The 19,297-nt window shown below is 36.8% G+C and overlaps 1 protein-coding gene across 2 annotated transcripts; it reads left to right on the forward strand.

Annotated features, from left to right (window-relative positions):
- Positions 1–5,632: 5,632 nt before the first annotated feature.
- LOC113504642 lies at positions 5,633–6,811 on the forward strand. 2 transcript variants are annotated; one of them, XM_026887060.1, is made up of 3 exons: positions 5,633–5,648; positions 5,857–6,045; positions 6,601–6,811. In XM_026887060.1, the coding sequence occupies exons 2-3, from the start codon at positions 5,902–5,904 to the stop codon at positions 6,742–6,744; spliced, it is 288 nt and encodes a 95-aa protein (XP_026742861.1). In that variant the 5' UTR covers positions 5,633–5,648; positions 5,857–5,901; the 3' UTR covers positions 6,745–6,811. The 2 variants fall into 2 exon arrangements, with proteins under 2 accessions (XP_026742861.1, XP_026742860.1); XM_026887059.1 differs by lacking the exon at positions 5,633–5,648 and having other exon boundaries at positions 5,690–6,045.
- Positions 6,812–19,297: the final 12,486 nt, after the last annotated feature.

A 19,297-nucleotide genomic window follows, 5' to 3' on the forward strand; every position in this document is an offset into this window, starting at 1 on the left:
TCGGATTATTTTATCAGTAAGTGTTGTGACCTCGGACGATGATGTCGCCACCTTCAGCAATTTATTTACCTTTTACAATAACATATGACAATGTGATCGTGTGTACAGGTTTACTGCAACATTTAATAAATAAAGTATCACTTTCACATTACTATAAAGTTCGCGTTTTTGGGGAGGGCGGAGCGACGCGATTAGATAATGACTGATCGATAAACAATTATATATGATTTTAAAACAATGAGAAGCTACAGATATGTAATCTCTAAGTGGTGATGGTTTTTAGTGTACCTTACCCAAAGGATGAAGTCTTGTAGGTAAATAAACAACAATATCTAAAGGCAAAAGGTTAACTGAAAAAAGCTATCTCTATGTGTAAATTTCAATCATATTCAATTAAACAATCCATTTTAACGTTACTTTAGGTGAGAATTAGAATATATGCTAATGCTCCCTGCAAAGTGTAACAAATGTAATATGAACATAAACATGTGGCAACATACTTAATAATAATAAAAAAACACACATTTCTATTAAATCATTACGTAAGTGAGGTAACCCGCGTCGCGCGTCGTGCGCTAAGTCACGGCGAACTGCTTCATATTACGTGTCACACTTGCACTGATACCGGGTGCCCGCGAGCGATGCGTGCGGCCCGGACGACACGGAAAGTCGTGCGACTGATTTTCTGAGGTTATGCGTTTGTGGTCATCGTATATCATGAGTTAGATCTTAATAATAGCATATATGGAGTTATGGAGTTGTTGATTAAAATACTCCCCTGTGAGAATGTTGGTAGTTCAGGGGTTAAGACAAAAAGTCCAAGTTAATATTAGTTAGTCTTTAATATGAAAATATTGAAAGCATCGTTTAATCAACTCCTAAATAAAAAATGTTCTTATTTAATAGACAACCACTTAAAAGACTAAACTTTTTTCGTATGTGAATAAGAATTGATATGTGTTCAGATTTTTCTGTATAATGTTATAATTTCCTATTTTCGCCCTAGTATAAAATATTGAGGACTTTATTTTATGTTACATTTATTGTAACAAGATTCGTCCAAATTAATAAATATATATTCTATTAGCTCTGACTATATTCTTTAGTTTCCGGTTAGACTAATCGCATGTCGAGATTTTTGAATTTATCTCCGATCTCACATTCGAACTAGTTTGTGTTATGAGGCGAGTGAGAGCATCCGATTTTTTTTATAAATCTTATAAAAAAAATCGGATGCTCTCACTCTCCTTTAATAGATGTCTTGAGTTTTTTACTTTCAAGTCATTAAAACAATTCTCAACATCGAATTTCTTATTTATTTGCATTTTGTGCGACAATTACCAGCGTAAATATCTAATTATTACTCGCAATATTGCTTGGAAGACTTCAAGGGTATTTTTGCATATCTTCGTATTTTCTAAACGTCTGTTTCTTGGTTTAAAAGCATCACAAGAGCGTCAAAATCCGAAGCGAACTTTCATGTACCTATGTGCATGTTGTAAACAGTCACAAATTGTTGGACAAAGAGAAGTAATTGTTTGGTTCAACAAAATTAACAATATTTGTTTTGTGTCGCGCACGAAATCTTAACGACTGTACCCTGCTTTGTTATGAACACACTTTTGTAGGTGAATGTAACTGTATGGTGGAACTTTTCCAGAAAGACCTTCGTATCAAGTCAAAAGTTTAAAGTTAATTTTTAGAACACACTTGCGTTGACTGTAGATAGCAAATACAAGATGTCGCTGAAACAAATTACTAATGAAAATAATGTTATATCTCATTAATATTAAACTTGCGAAAGTAGGTATGTGAGTGCGTGTGTTTGAAGCCTTTTCGAGTGCTTACCAATATTGATGAAATTTGGTATGAACGTAGCTGCCACCATGGATTAACTCATCATAGGCTACTTTTATCCGGCTCGGTAAACGGGAATTATATTTAGGCAGCCGACAGTAAACGAAATCGGTAAATAAAAAAACAATAAAATAGGATCGTAAAATTTTTATCTGACATATTTTATGAGAAAAATGTCGCCAAACTTTTACAACATTATCTAGCCAAGCCTTGCAATAAAACCGCTTCATATAGTGTTTATATTAAACCTATTCAATAGAACATTATTCGTAGAGATCGCTTAATGACTATTCTTTATCATAGCTAGGTTTCTATTTCCGTCGCAGACGACCTAGGTGAACTATGCGGACAATCGAAATTTAAAACCAGTTGACTAAATATTAAGAATGAATAAATTCTAGATTTATAAACATGTTTATTTTAGAAACGATTTCAAACGATTAGCATACAAAGTTAGTTCGTAAAGTTCCGCCAGACAGTAAAATGATTAGAGATTTAGATTGTGGTGATACCTAGCCACTTAGCTATAGTATAGCAATGCAGAGCTCTCCGATAGTAATTATGATATAATCTCGACAGACGATAGCTTCCGAGCCAGGAAGCTGCCGCAAAAACAACTCGACCGCCGAGTCCGCAGGGCTGCCGCTCACCACTGCACACCACTACAATATCAAATGAAAACAAAAAAACTGAGACATTTTCGAATACATTACTAATTTTTACATACTATTCGTACCTTATTTCATTAATAGGAATAAAGTAGGATTTATTCTGCTAAAAGCTTTCTTCATGACGGCTTTGTATGAATTATTATGTCTTAAACTCGAAATATACGATATTTTTGTATAACGTAGCAACCCTAAATCAGATGGTAGTGAAATATATTTGTTACATAAATATACATGTTTGTTACATAAGTAATAAACATTTAAATCAATTCATTCACACTTAGTCGTCCGGCCGGAATGTATGACCCAAAGCTCATCGACCCCCGTCGTACTGATTTATATTACTTATGTCAGAAGATCCTAGATTAATAGGATAAGCTTGCAGAAAAAAAACAATGAAAACTAAAAAAAAACCTTTATTGCATTAAAAAAAACAACGATTATGATGTGATCACTACATTTTGGAGTCAAAAAGCTAGGGTAAAAATACCACCATGATTGATTCATGAGCACTATGATACGTATAAACACAGACATCATAAATTAAGATCTGTTGCTTGACACGTACTTGAAACTCGTCGTAGTCTAATAAATCACTTGAAACGATACAAACGAACTGTCCATTCATAATTTTTTGTCATTTTGTAGGCATAGGAAGTGGGGTAGGTATAGGTACATATTGATATGGGCTAGACGTACACTATACAGGCACTTATATTATATTACAATCAATATAAACAAACATCTACTAGTACGAAGTGTAACTTGGCTATTAGAGATACTAGAGGTTCCCTTAATCGCGAGCTGGTGCCAGGGTTACATAACCCACACCTGTTCTCCGATAGTATCGCATTCCGGATGCCTGGCTTCCTCTACAACCAACGGCGGGTAAGTTATGGCATCGGAACATACTTTAACACGTTTAGGTATTATATTAATAGGCTTATTGGTATGAAGAAACTGTTATCTTATTAAATTCACACAATTTTTTTTAATTTAGTTTTATAATGTATGGTGTACACAATTTTTGCGTGGTTTTATAATAAATAAATAAATAAATGCGGATAACATCACATACATTGTTCTGAACCCAAAGTAAGTTGCTGAAGCACTTGTGTTATGGAATTCAGATACAACGAAGGTACCACAAACACCCAGACCCGAGACAATGTAGAAAATGTGAATTTTTACATTGACCCGACCGGGGATCGAACCCGGGACCTCAGAGCTAGCGACACCTTGAAACCGGTGCGTACGCCACTCGACCACGGAGGTCGTCGAATACTTCAATAATACTTGGGATCCTTAAATAGCTTTTAAATTAGAAGTTACACTCACAATGACCACCTTCGAATAGTTGGTTGATTAAAATATGTTTTGCATTTATGTTTTGGTTACCAGATTACCTCTGAGAATCTAATGCATATGCATATGTGTAGCATCAACTGTTTAGGACTTCGTGATTCCGCAGAAGCAATACGTTAGCTAACTAGGTGCGGCGGTATAACTGCTTCATGAATTATGTTATAGGTGATTTATTTTGTTAGTTTCTAAAGCTTTGGAGCAATAACAGTACAATAGTTTAGCTTATTTCCAAGTTACACAAGTTATCCTCATCTCAGATATCATTTCAATTAGGTTTTACGATTTGGTCACATGTTTTAAAATAATATGTTAAATGACTGAAAGTTTTAAATGCCATTAGAGTTTCTTATAACGTACAAAATACAATGGACTACAAAAATAAAATAAATTCATTTCCATCCGCGGAATAGGCCAAATTTAATTTTGGATTGGCCCTCGCGTCTTTGTCAAAGTTCTATCTCTAAAAAGGAGAGCAACGCATAGGTTCTTAGTTCCGGCCCAAAGGGATTGACTCAAATTACATAAAGGCTTACGGCACAAAGCTCGTGGAGCTCATTTAGGACGCCATACAAGGTGAGTGTGTTCTCATAAACCGCTCTACATTGTCTTTGAAAGCGGGCTCGGGGCTAAGCTTTCTACGTTTGATAAGCGCATAATAACCAAAGTGATTGGTCCGATCGTGATACGGATGTGACTTCAAGTTTTTTCCTGGCGTGTTATAATTCCAAATGTTAGGCTTAATCCTCTGTGGTTCGGGCCACGAAGTACGCGGAATGGACTAGCGATTTCTATAATTAATTTATCTTACGGGTGTGTTTAGTATTTCTTTATTAAAGCTGATTTGTCTTGAGGTATTCAACAAATATAGGATTATGCAAGTAATAATGTAATTAGATGAACTATCTGTTTTAGTAAAAAAATAAACACTTTCAGTCAAAAGTTTAATTCGTTTTTATCAGCTCACTAAATATAATTTTAACATTTTGCTCTTCTTAACTAAGGTGCCTCCTGGGCCGTTCTTGTATAGAAAGTTTTGTGATTACAGTTTGTACACATATGTAATCGCGGCAGCCTCATCAAAATACAATCAATGTGAGTTTAATTTCCAATGCCATAAACCCGATACAATCAAGTGCCGTTATTAAAGCCGTGACGAACGTTATGAGTGTGTTATTACAGAGTTACGACAAACGCTATGGTTACGACACTCTATTCAGCAATAGTAAACATTTCAAAAGCTGCGTTTGCGCATTTCCGTTATCTCCGAACCGCTAATAGGGCATAATCTCAAAATGATGAGCCGACCTCGTGGCCGCGCGCGCGTCAGGACGGTTGCGCAGGCGCTCCTCGCGGTGAAAGTTGTGCGCGGGGAGGGGGCGCCTATATCAGGCGGCGCCTGCTCGCGCGCACCACTCCGCAGCCTCTCAGGTGAGATATGGACACTAGTGCCACCAGCCAGGGTACAGCAGGCCACACTCCGCGACGCGAACAAGCTTACGCGTAAACAACTACCGCGCAATCTATGAAATTGTGTCGAGATTAGAGCGATTAGTCGTACCTGATAACTGTGCTATCGAGTTTGTGGTGGTAGGCCTCCTGTATCTTGTCACGTAGTGCTAATAGGACGACAAACCCCTCGATAGTGAAATGTGTTGAAAAAGTGGTAAAAGTGTGTGTTGTACTGATTAGCGTCTCGCGGCGCACGCGCATTGATACGCATCTCATCCGCATTTATGTAACACTGAGCATTAGGAAGAGGTCTGTGCTTCTAGAAATATCTACAATAAATGGTTAATTGTCTTAGGGAACGTAACGTGAGCATTTTAGATACCAAGTTGACGAGATAAGATATCGAAGCTTTTAATGAGCTTTCATTTATGTAGGGGGTTTGTTGTCCGTTTAGATCACATTAAACTAGACCTGCTGTGTATGTTCATGGAGTAAGTATTGGTGTGGTGTCCCACAGTTGGTACCTCGTAACGTCCGTGCAGTTCTCTTCTCCTTCCGAACAATGAAGTCCGTGGTGCTGTGCGTGCTGGTGGTGGTGGCGGTGGCCGCGGCGGCTCCGCAGCGCGAGGGCGCCGCCTACACGCGCGAGGCCATCAAGCAGGCGCAGAACACACACCTCATCCCCAAGGATGCTGAGATCCAGAAGGTACGCTCAAACAGAATGTATTTCTAACATTTTTTTTTCTTATTGTGCATTGAAAATTCTGTCTTTTAACTTCCATTTCAAGAGGACTTCTATTTTAGACAAATAATAGAATAGACATGTATTTTTTCTTAAACATAGTTTCAGGAATTAATTTATTGTTTAACTAATGTTATTATAAGATTTTATAAACTATTTAAATATTTACATATTTATTGGATTAGTGATAATAAAAAGTAATGAAACCAGTTTCCTCTAAGTTTTACACTTACGGATGCAAAGCACGACATTATTCACGGCGGCGCCGCGGCGCACGCGCATGCAAACGATTCCAGTAAACATCTCATTATCAAGACTGTGACATTCTCCTCTTTTTTAGCTAGGAAGTTAGTTAACAAAGAGGATCAATAAATATTCATACATTTATGACTATGGAAGAAGGGAATTTCAGGAATTGCCTTTTTGCGCAGTCCCATCACGAAGAAATAGTTTTTTTTCATTCAATTACTACCTATTAGATAGTTTTTTTATTTAACATTGGTCGTCTCCATCGACCAGGTACAAGAAGGCATCGAGCTGGCGGCATACGAGTCGATCCCCGTGAACCAGAGGATCAACCTGTACGAGATCCTGGGCGACCAGGTCCCGTCCGAGGTCATCAACAACCTGCAGAGCCAGATCGACCAGGTCGGCCGCGAGTAACACCGCCTTGTTATTTGTTCTTCGGGGCGCCAGTAGCGGAACTCATCAGCAGGAACAAATGCGCAAATAGAAATAAGAAGAAAAATTGGGCTGATTGAAAACTTCTTCGAAGAATTTCAACTACTAAAACTCAACGTCGTAAACCCTCTCCTAAATTAATTTATGTATTTCTACATTAGTCATCTACATTGTAATTTCGCCAAAATATGGAAGCCTCCTGCCGCCGCGGCCTCGGCCCCCAGCGACTCCGCCGAGCCCTCGCGAGAGGCTGCTATTGCGCAGCCACCCTCGGCTGATGCAACCGCTACTGGCCCCAAGTGAAGACACCGTCGAGTTATATTTAATTTATTGGTGACGCAAGTCGAGTAGAGACAGTGAATGTGATATTGTGCAACATCACAGTTTTATACGTTTGTACATAAATAATGTTAATAAATAAATTGGTCGTGCGATGTCCAACCGGCTGGTTTTGTTTGACGTAATCCGTAGGGACAATGGTCCGGCGTGGCGATGCGATCAGATCCCTATCTGCATTACATAACGCGGAAGATCGCGATATCACGCCGGCGACCGACCGCTGACACCCAACACTGCTCAATATTCACATACTTTCATCTTGATAAAAACACACCGTTTAGATCGAATCTCGAATCCGGTCCGATGGGAGCGAGTCCGTTTGATAACACTATGCTAATTAGTGATTGGTCGCGCGTTAGCATTAACGTCGCCATGAACTCTGCTAATTCTGAGATACTAATGACATCTCTGAGGTCATTACTATTTACGCAGCTAGAGAATGCTGGAGACAATATCAACATCCTTCAAGTATTCAAATGAAAAGACATATTTTCAGAACAATTAAATATATTTGTCAGAATTTGAACATAATGGACAGCTGAAGTTTTTTTAGTTTCAAATCCATGTTAAACCGGACATTATTTCATCTGACAAAAATAAATAGTAAATGAGATTCGTTAAAGGTGCCTGTGAGAGTGACACGTTATGGAAAATCAAAATCACAAGATTTTTATTCCAAAAAGGCCGTTACTAAGTAAATTATTTTGATACTAATTTATTTACTATTATTAATTGATTCGTTTTCTTATACTAACAATGAGGTATTCTGTAACCAGATGCGATAGCGTGGCCACCTACTAGATCCTGTCTCTGTTTTTACCATTTTATTTCGTTGAAATTAATCGATTGCTGATCTGACTCATAACACGCAATATTTACGCATAAATATTTACAAAAAACGGTATGGGATTACAAAACAGAAGCACAAGTTATCAGAATTCAAGGGCATTCAGAGTTTAACGTAATCGTGTGGACCATTATCTCTGTATTTGGTAAAAGCAATTTAAATGCGTTGATCGTTGCTCTGAGGGTTTACACCACCTGCTAAAGCAGATACATTGCGTTATTATGAGCAGTGGAAGAGAGATGCCACTGTACGTCTGTATAGCGCTGTCCCGCTGCCACAACTACATAAGTCTTGCTTCATGAAATGTTGTATTGGGCTTATCTTATGAAAGTGTTATTGAAATACTTTAACATATCATTAAAAACATTTTAAATCAACAGAACAGTTGATTAACAAAAACAAGATTGTTTTCGTTAATGGTCTTTTTGAAATTGACTTTTAAATCGGTTCGATAAGAAAATGACGAAGTTGTCTCCGATTTGTAATGAGAACTGGCTGATCATGTCACGTCATTTATATCTTGTCATCATGTAAAGGATGTGGTTTGATCTGAAACTTCCTTTAATATATTGTAAAGTTACATGCAGCGTCGAAACTATTAAGACCAGCCCATGAATAAATCATTAAACATTTTGAAGGCTCTATGCATAAGCTTTCCCCTATGAATGGTATATTTACATGATAATGGGTGTTTCGAAATATTTGAGCCTATGTTTGGTTTATGTATTTATATTTGAAAATGCATATTCACAAGGTAAGTCGTTGGTATATGTGGGCATCTTTCTTAATAGCTTGTAGGATTCGAAGAGATTAAACACAATAATACTTTGGGTCGCGTCATATTAAGCTTGTATACACTTTCATATTTTTACGCACAAAGTGAGATATGTATTTTAAATAACAAATAACGTGCGAATCCTTTGCAAAGAACTCTTTGTTTTCTTTTCCAATCTTTCTACTCATCCGATGTCGTCGCTATGGTAACAGAATGTTCCAGTCGTGGCCGTAATTCGTGGGCTCAGTTGATCGGCTCGCTATTTAAATGAGACGTGTTCATTGGTCCATCGATCCTTATTAGGTAATTAGAACATAATTAACCGCATGTCACGCGTCTGGCGAGCGGTGAACTAACTGCAACCTATCAGAGATGACATGCTCGACATTAAGCTGAAGAAAGATTTGCTAAGGTATCTATCGACAAGTCTCAAGTTCTCAAGTGTCTGATCCAAACGTATACAGCGTCGACTGGTTCCGTTTCTTAACCGGGATAGAGCATCATGGAAGGCTTTCCATGATGCTCTATATGGATTTACGGGAGGTCTTTGATATCAGCTGAAGCGGCAAACGTTTTGTAATGATAGCCGTTTTATAAAAACGCCTGAAGGCCTGATGAAGAAGCGTCTTTATGCATTTATGATTGCAATAATACGTCTACATTGGTGGTCACAAACAAGTATTATGACTGATTGCGACTGATTATATTTGCCAATATTTTGCAAGTTGAAGTACGTAATGTGTCGTTAATTGACCGGTCCATTTAAATATGCGCTTTATGATTTGTGTGTTCGAGACGTTAGCTAACCTAACCTTTTGCGGAACTGAAAGTAAATGAAACTAAAGTTCATAATATTTCATAATAATAGAGTGCATGCTCTGAAGCCATTTGTGTGACGTCACTCAGGAGTGAGAGTAATAAAGAGCTTTGTGAGAGTATAACTACATCAGGGTATTTTATGATTTGTAAATCTATCACAATTACTGCAAAAGTCTAAGGTCATTCACAAGTCTTTGTTTTAATCTTTTTTAATTTACGAGGTTATTTCTGTGTAGAAAATGTCACCCTGATGATTTATACAAGTGGGTTCGAAAAACAATTTAGTACTAAAATATTTGGGCATCAGATAAGTTCAAATCAAGAGAACGAATAATGAACAATTATTCTATGCAAATGTACCGAAACATTCGAAAATTTTAAGTTACGGTAACAAATAACTATGACCAATGCGTATTATCTTATTTGAAAAATATAATTATTGTACGCACAACGAACGAGTTGTTTGCGACAACGACGAGGTAAAAAAATGTATCTCATAAAAAAATGTATCATTAGAAAAATAAGCTCTAAAAGTGTTTAAGTTAAATGTTGTTTAATTGCAAATCACACCGGTGTGGTATGTCATATGAATGTTTAAGTTAGGTTTGTAACGTGTCCGGCAACTGGGGACCTAAATAATTAATGAGTGTATGCTGTTCGTGCTACCTACGTATACAAACCAACTGCAAAATGTAGAGTTCCGTATATAATGTAATGAATTATAATAGTACGTTTGTTTTGATATCCTCATAGTAATCCAAACAAATCAGTTTATAGGCAACGTAATTTTTGAATTAAATATACAAATATTTTTGAATGATTGGAGTTTCTATTTGTTTACGAAACCCTAAATTTAGATTGTCATGAGTGTAGTTCTGCTTTAAGTATGTTTAATATACATACTTATACGAAGTATTTACGAAGAAATAACTGGTACAAAACTAGTATTGATATAATCGTTCCATTTGAAACCCAGTTTTTATAACCAAGAGACTGGTGTGATTTTATTGATAACACGACCCAATATATTGCTTATTGCGAATACCGCAGTTGGTACCACAAAACATATCGTTATTTGCCACTGTCACCATTTTGAGCAGACAGATGATACCTTACTAACTAGGGACGTCTTTGGGGGGGGGGGCGTCCTCGCGATACTCTCTTGTTTCACTAATTGTCGCCACTTGTCTTTCTGGTTTCCACAAATATTGTGAGACTCAGATACAAATGAGGTTGTTGACCCCTCGTTTACAACGTATCTTCGTAAAATTTAATTTCGTATATTTATATAGTAGTCGTCTATTTAAGTGTTAAACCTGTATGGTAGGGGTCAATAAAATTTTGTTTTTAAACGTTAGCGTCACGTGTCGCTTAATGTTGGTACCTACTGAGCGGTGTTTGTGCGAGTGAGGTACTTTAGTCATGTATTACATTCAACGGTTACGCCTGATAGATCTACAACAAGAGAGTGTTATTATTTTCAGTTAAAATAATGATTAAATCTATAAAAATAAAAATAAAACTATAATATGATAACACAGAAACCAGACTCATATCTGACAAAAATTCTAAGCACTTCATTTCTACGGCCTGAAAGAATAAACCTCTTTTTTGCATGGCATAGGTATAAAAAATCAGTTTTGCCAAAAATGTCACTAAAATCACTCTGGTTCCAACATCAGCATAATTAAAATTGAAACATCTCAGACATTTATTATAATAGCGTCTAATATTAAATACTTGAAAGCTTTAATTTTGCTAATTAGGTCTAAAACCTGCTTCTGTCACAAACTTATTAGAAAAATATTCTGGAATGTGGATTATGAAATAGCAAACTATTTTTTCTGATTTAATTTGAATGAGTTTTTTTAATCCGTACGTCATAAAATTAAATGGGTTTTCACGATCGATATTCTTACGCAGCGGAATGTTACATTTCAAATTGGACAAAAAATGTCGCCTTGTTTAAATTAAAATCGATAGACAATGAATGAACAAAATAAATGATGGACGCGTTATTCTACGTATTACATAGGTATATGCTGTCTGTGGCAGGTGTGTCACACCGGAGTAAGTATAATTGGTTAAACTATTTCGCTGTAAGAAAATAGAGTGTAAAGAGTTGCGAAAATATAGTAACAAATATGTTAGTACCTATTATGATAATGTTATATCTAAGTTGCGAAATATCCGCAGGCCGTGTATGAGGCATGAAAGTTGTTAATGTGACGTTCTCGTGCACTAAACATTATTTTGCCTTGTGATTGCACTCCTGCGATAGAGATGGTAAACAAGTACACTATGTTATTTGTTTATTGAACATTTTTAAGAAGGATTTTTCCTAGAAATGTGTTTTGACGTCACTTATGTTTTGTATCCCCATTTCTTAATTTAATCCTAAAAAGAACTTCTGAAGTTTCAACTGTTCAGGAGTTTGTTTAAATATTTTTGTAATGTAAAGTTAAGGCAGTTGCAGCCAACGCTGCTGTCCAGATTTCCGGCGGTACGTGAGTTCGATCCCGTCCAAGTATTGCGCGACGACATTACCGCACTGCGCAGGAGCCGCCGCGAATAGTAATCATACAGCGCGTCACCATCTGCGAGAAAGTGATGTTCCCACTTGTTACATATTAAAGGATGTCATAGAATACTCTAGATGTTTGCCGAATATCTTACACTAGCTGTTGCCCGCGACTCCGTCCGCGTTGTTAGAAGATATAAGTTATGATTATACCTACCCTATTTTTTCCACATTTTCCATTGTATCTTCGCCCCTATTAGTCGCAGCGTGATGGTATATAGCCTATAACCTATCCGATGAATGATCTATTCAACACAAAAAGAATTTGGACCAGTAGTTCCTGAGATTAGCGCGTTCAAACAAACAAACAAACAAACTTTTCAGCTTTATATATTCGTATATAGATTGGCAATGGGGCTATTACCTACTTTGAATCATCGCTGAAAGCTTATTATTATTGCAATGAAGTGTCATGATAGTGAAAATAAATTAGAAATAAGAGTACATCATTATCTCAGTGTTTGCTATTAGGAAGAAACTACACAATGGGACAACATTTTCATTTGCAAAAATTTATAAGACATTTGATTTCACTCCTCCTATTCTCCAGTTCTATTTGTTCTAGAACAATTTCCAAAAGTACCTAAGTTTCACGGATAAAGTTCAAAGGCGTCACATTATTTCAGTAACATCGCAAAAACAACAGTATTTAAACTCGATGCCAATAGCTTCAGATATCACAAACAAATTCCCCTCAAACCTTTACTGGTTTTCACCGACGTGGGGTCAAAGATCCTATAATAATAAATGTTCAATAAAGCAAGCGACTTGCGTAACTGCGGAGTTATCGCGCGGTGACAGCTCGCGTTATTTGTGTGGCTGTTACTATGCGTGTGGAGAGGAAAATGGTATACTGGTCAAAAAACCGTGGATTTGGACTTGTCATGTAAAAGCATTTGGTATGAAAAGTCCATATACCTGTGCTGGATGTAGGGAAGTGACGATGAATCTTTCGTTCTTTCTTAATATCTATCTTATTTATCACAACACATTGTCCTTCATAAAGATTCTATCAATAGAAATCTGGACTGTATAATAGGTAGCTGGAGAATTATTATAACGTTTTTCGTTTTAATAATTCTCCAGATAATTCATCAGATAAAATTAATCTCCTACAACCTATAAATAATAGCCATTTAGTGGCATCAACACACAGGGCGCCAACCAAGCCGTTAACAACTATTTGAATTATCGTATGTGACAGGCTGTGGTGGCAGATCATTAAGTTATGTAGTCTCCAATAAAACTATGAAAATAATAGGATTTGTTACGATATTGATACTTTAAGGGGAGCCAGACATAATAAGGAAATATTGTTCAGTCGTGATTGACTATGACCAGCTTTCTAGTTATGGATGCACGACTAGATTGTAACTAGGTACAATCTAAGGACCTAGGTTCTAGTCTGTTAGGTGGTAGACGTGGCCTAAACTACAAATCGTATGATTTTAACGTTGGTGAGTGATTTATCTTCTTCTATTTGGTATTTTTTTAAAAAAGATTCTCGCATATGGAATTTAATGCTTGTAATGGGTTTTCACAATAATTCAAGCCACATGCACAAAACACCCAGACTCAGGTGAAGCATTGGTGGATCACACAAATGTTTCTCCTGCACCGGGATTGCACCCGCGCCACGGCGCGCTCTGTGTTTTTAATATGATGTGATTTTTCTATTGAGAGTGTATGGTCTTTATAAAGAGGTGATTGATGATGGTTATTAGCCCCTAACTGTGTAAATATTTGTCCAAAGCGAACAAACACTGAAAATAGCGAAAGAGGTTTTTACCCAGAATAAAGATATACTAAAATGCCAATTGGTATTCAGTCAAACATTACAGAGTTTTAATGTTTAAGTCAAAGCCAAATCATAAAATGCAAGAAAATCAAATCACACGACTTATTATAAAAGAACGACGACTAGCAACGCCATCTACATCTTTACACGTGCGCTAGTAGATGAAAAACAAAGCGAGGGTGCTATACGAGAGCCTTAGCACTATACGTCATGTAACATAGATGTCACTAGCTGACTATAACTATTGTTGCGACAAATTTTTTTCAGGTCTCGACTCTGTTGAAGCTGTAAAATTCATGGATATTCTAAAAATAATGTAGAGTCGTCATTTGTAGAGTTTGCTATGGATGACAAGCTCAAATGAAAAGTTTCGTAGCAAATAGTAATATTTAGAATTACATAGGAGGCTAAAATTAAGAAATATATATAAATTCATTATCACGAATATGAACTCTTCCTTTACAAGACTTATACTGCTGTACTTTTTTCCTTGCATTAAATATAACTTATATATGTATTACTCATTGAGGTTACATGATACTATGTATCAAAATCACTTTTGGAATTCAGAAGATACGTTGGAAAAACAAACTCATACACGAAATACAAAATGAATGTTATATTTTCAGGTCACACGAATCCTGAAAAATACTTTTTTTGGGAATATAATTATGAATGTTAAATGTAATTTACTAATTATGAACAACACAGCTCCCGCTTTAAACATGATCCTTTATAGTAACAGTGTACAGGGGAGGGTAATGTGTTCGCCCAGTGTTACCATATCATGGCACTAATTACCGTGTTAATTGCGAGCGCCACCGCGCGACACATAGCGCACACTCATCGCGAAATAAGGAACCAGCAGCATAGCCTTCAGTGAGGTCATCGAAATTGTAGAAAAGAGACGACGCTCTACAAAGTAGTGCTCTATCTCGCTTGCACAGTCACTGAGACCGTACTTGAAGACGTGGCGGTGGGTCCCAGGCACATAGCACTCGTCGCGATACTGATATTACACCTCGTAGACATGCCTTACTAATATACGCATTTAATTATCTTTTATGAGACATTAAGAAGTTACCTAATTGCTAGTTTTATTCTCTTGTAAGGAGATATTTAACAATGTTGTATTTCCAGTGGCTGTCTTGAATAATTGGGATTTTTTAATTTCGTAGACGTCTAACCGTTTCAGCCTTGCCCTTCATCATTTTGACAAATCTTTAGTACGTATACTACTTTAGTTATAGTTTGGTAAAATATTGTTCCAAAATATTATCATATAAAACTAAATAAAAAAATGTTGTCTTTTAAATGTATCTGTCGGCTGATATTAGTCCATCATCTTCCAAAAAGTCAGAAAGAATCCTCAATCTTAACCAAAAAATGTTGAGTTTGGCTTCCAGTATCAGAAGCTTCAGCGGAACACTTGCATATTATAAACACTACAAAATAATACTAACTGAGAACTGTTAGTTAGTGCTCACAGCCGGTACTGGGTACGTGGAACTCTTGGAAGGAAGTGGCGAGCTGACGTGCTGGCGGGAGCAGCGGCGCTGGTGTTTCATGTATCCCGACAGGATGCGGCTGTAGATAGATGGTTTTATTACCTGCAGACCATAAAAGTGGTATATACTGTACCCGTTATATTGATACTCGACTTTTTATAACGTTAGAAGAATTGACAGCGCGAATATCTTGTGAAATGGTGCTCTAGCTTGTTGCAGTTCATTAAAAAAAATCTAATTAGTAATCAAAGATTTCAGGAGTCACTTTACCGATCTGGGCTGTAAAGTCCTTATTTAAAATGTTGTAATTTAAAATTCACAAAATACCTATGTTGTTGATGTCTATCCAATTAAACAAAATTCGATAGGGTTGGAGAAGTAGGCATAGGTACTAATAGTGATTCAACAAAAGAGCTGGCTCAATAAAGGTTCTCAGAATCATGCTTAGTCTGGATCATAGAATTATTTATCCCTGTATTATTTCCATGGGAAAATAATGCGAGTAATCCGCACGGCATTTATCCAGTAAGAGGACCGCCGCCCGCCGTCCATTACTTATAATAATGCCTGGTGTATCGGATCTATTGGTTTCACACCATCACGGCGGAGCGCGGCGGCGGCCATTACGACGGTATTTAGGTTGGCTATTTAAATTGTCACCCGCCGGGATCAGGGTTCCCCAGGGCAGGGAGGAAAGGACGCCAAACAGGATGTCAGCAAGCACATCAATAAGGATTTTATAAGATTGTAGAAGTCGAGGGTTTGAGAGAAGCAATCAAAAATATGAGTGATGCCAATGCAGATTCCATTCATGTTAATACTCACGATCATGTTTCAACTATTCGAAAATGAAAGGAAATGGATGTAATCAAATAAAAAAAAATATACACAAAACAAATAAACGATAAACTCTCATGTAAAATGTTAATGACCTTTACATAATGAGTGGTGTGCGCTAATTGGACTTACTCTAGTGGTATACAGCTGGCGCAACAAAATATTCTAACTGTGCCAGATAACATTGTGCTGCCATAAAATTATGAAAGATCCAAGGTAAAGATTCAGTACATAAGAACAACTAATTTAAATAAAGTATTTTGTACGAATATATTTGCACTAGAAATCGCAAAAGCTGAAGAGGTTTTTGCTCAGTGGGTCAAATAGGACTCATTAGGATTGCATTGGGATTTTTAGAACTACATAATTAAATCCAAGGATTTAATTGAATATTAAAATGTCGGGTCCTGTTATTTTAACTTCTTATAATTCATTAATTTATCTAAGTTTACAAACAGTTTAAACTATTAACGAGTCGTCAAGAATAGAGCAAATAGAATATTATTTAAGGCAACGTAAATTGCACTGGTAGGTATTGAATTACAATAAGATACATTCACATATTAGAATAAATTGTAGAGAACCCGCGAATTCCACAGCGTCATCAAACAATTTAGCAAAAACCAATTTAATCCACATAAAGAGGCGAGCAAAGAATGACGCGTCACGAATAGCTTCAGCGGTTCTCGAAATCATCCTCAAAGACACGCGACACTTAATTTAATAGGGACTACTTAAGTATAAGATTACTAAGTGAGTTACATTTTTCAACGCGCTTTTTGCCGTTTAGGTGATCTTAATTGGTGGTTAGAATGCCGCATATCGCGGCCGCGTCGCGAGAACTAACGGTGCGGCGGCGGCGCTGTGTGTGTCCTGCCTTACACGTAATGCGCTTTTAATTAAAACAAAAAAATCTATTCTTTTTTAATTGTTCCCATTTGACGCAGCGAGTGTGAGGACGGAGCGGCCTGGGACGGCGCGGCACGACGCGGCACGACGCGGCACGACGCGGCACGACGCGGCACGGCGCGTCATGCGACAGCGCGCTCTATGCGGGCGCTATCTCTCTTAGGAAATGAGGATGTGAATGGTTCAGATGGTTCACTGAAATATACCTTACTAGGTGATTTACCGCTTTATACACCGGTAGGCAAAGGAAACAATTACGATTTTGTTATTGAAATTTTAACCTGATATTTTATTTGAAAAAAATTGGGCAACTTACAATATTAATCAAATGTATTTAATAATTGCACGGGTTTAACTAGTCAAATTTTGTATTAAGAAAAATAAATAATTCTTAATACCTTTAAAATACTATGTGCACGAAAATTAATAAGCGCAGAAATGGCTGCCCGCATTACTCAGTGGGGAAATACTCGTCAGCGCTACAGACTATATCGTTACATGTTATCAGCACTTTCACACTCGTTATACCTGCATCTTGTTCCAGCAAAACAGACATTTAGGTCTTCAAATTAATATTTACGACATTATTTACATTTAAAATAACTGAGCTGATTTGCGTCCTTATCGAGGCTTACGAAAGAAGGTCTGCAGTCTCTTTTTAATTATTTCATTATTTTCCTTCCTTAGAAACCAATATGAAAATATAGAGCAGATAGTATGAACAAAGTATATTTAAGTATATCTCTCCGATCAACTCACAGGTTCATGTGCCTGGTAGCACTAGGTTTGCAAACCCCGATGTCTTGCGCTCAAGGCGTCGCCTCCCTGGTGGCCAAGCACCACCTCTTAAGGGAAGGCTGTTGCACTTGAGGTCGTTGTGGAAGAGAGACGCGGCTCTACATCGTGTAACTCACCATCTCGCTTCCACACCTGCGAAAGTCTCACTGCAGGCGGAGATGGCATTTCTTCTGGATCTTACTAAGTTAATAACAACACATGCCTAATTATGGTCATCATGCTGCAGATATCATACCGACTGCTGCTCTGCCAGATCACTTGATAATCATAGGTGTGGACGGGAGTAATAAGGAAATCATTGTAGGCTCGTCCTACGTCGTATAAATTTACTACCAGCCTGTAATTGTACCTTTGCAGGATAAGTAGGTATGTCTTCTTGAGTTTCCTCTGCGAATTCTGATTACACAAATTTTGTCTTAATAACTCCCGACTCAAAAGAAAGGGTTTTATAGGTTTGACGTATCTGTCTGTTTGTGGCATCATAGCTCACGGACAGATTGAGCGATTTCGTTGGTTTTGTATTAAAGGTGAATAATTTGCGATTGTTATAATTATGTTTGTCAAAAATCGTTCAAGCCATTTAAAAGTGGTGGGGGGTAAAAGTTTTTAGTGTCTGGTACTGATTTTTTATTCATATTTTTCACTTATTCGAGTAATGAAAATTAAATAAGGTTTTGTTCAGTTTATCGTGACAATAGCAGCGTAATTCAATAAATATGTTTTAATTAAATTCATCCTAAATCAACAATAACATGTAAAATAATGAATGAGTGATTGAATGAATTGAAAAATAACTATTGTACATAAGTATACATATCAATATACACAAGCAAATAAAATGAAAGTTTTTTTTCATATATATTTACGTAAGTAAGATATAATATAATCTATATCATCACTATTTCGTATCTTTTTTAGGGCTCCCAAAGGGGAGACCCTTTTTTTACTATCCGTCCGTCCGTCAGAAATCTGTATCTCTTTAACCTTGATGAGTATTCAGATTAAGTTATTAGAAAAATAAGTTTCTATCTTAAGTAACGGTTATTATGGTCGTAAATTTGTTTGTGGTTGACAAATATATTTGTACATGGGTAAGTACAAATTTAGCCCACCCGACTTGAATGTATTAAGTAATATTTAGAGTATTTCACACTTATGTGATTTTTTGAGATTGCTTCTTCTAGAATTTCTTCCAAAATTAAATAGTTTTACTAATTTACTACTATTACTAAGAAAACATATCGGCATTAACTAAGGATCAGACCTAAAACTCCGTGAATACGAGACGGTCGCTGATTCACTGCGACATCATGTAGGTGCGTGA

This window comes from Trichoplusia ni, chromosome 22, assembly GCF_003590095.1.
Source record: "Trichoplusia ni isolate ovarian cell line Hi5 chromosome 22, tn1, whole genome shotgun sequence".
Taxonomy (NCBI): Eukaryota; Metazoa; Arthropoda; class Insecta; order Lepidoptera; family Noctuidae; genus Trichoplusia; species Trichoplusia ni.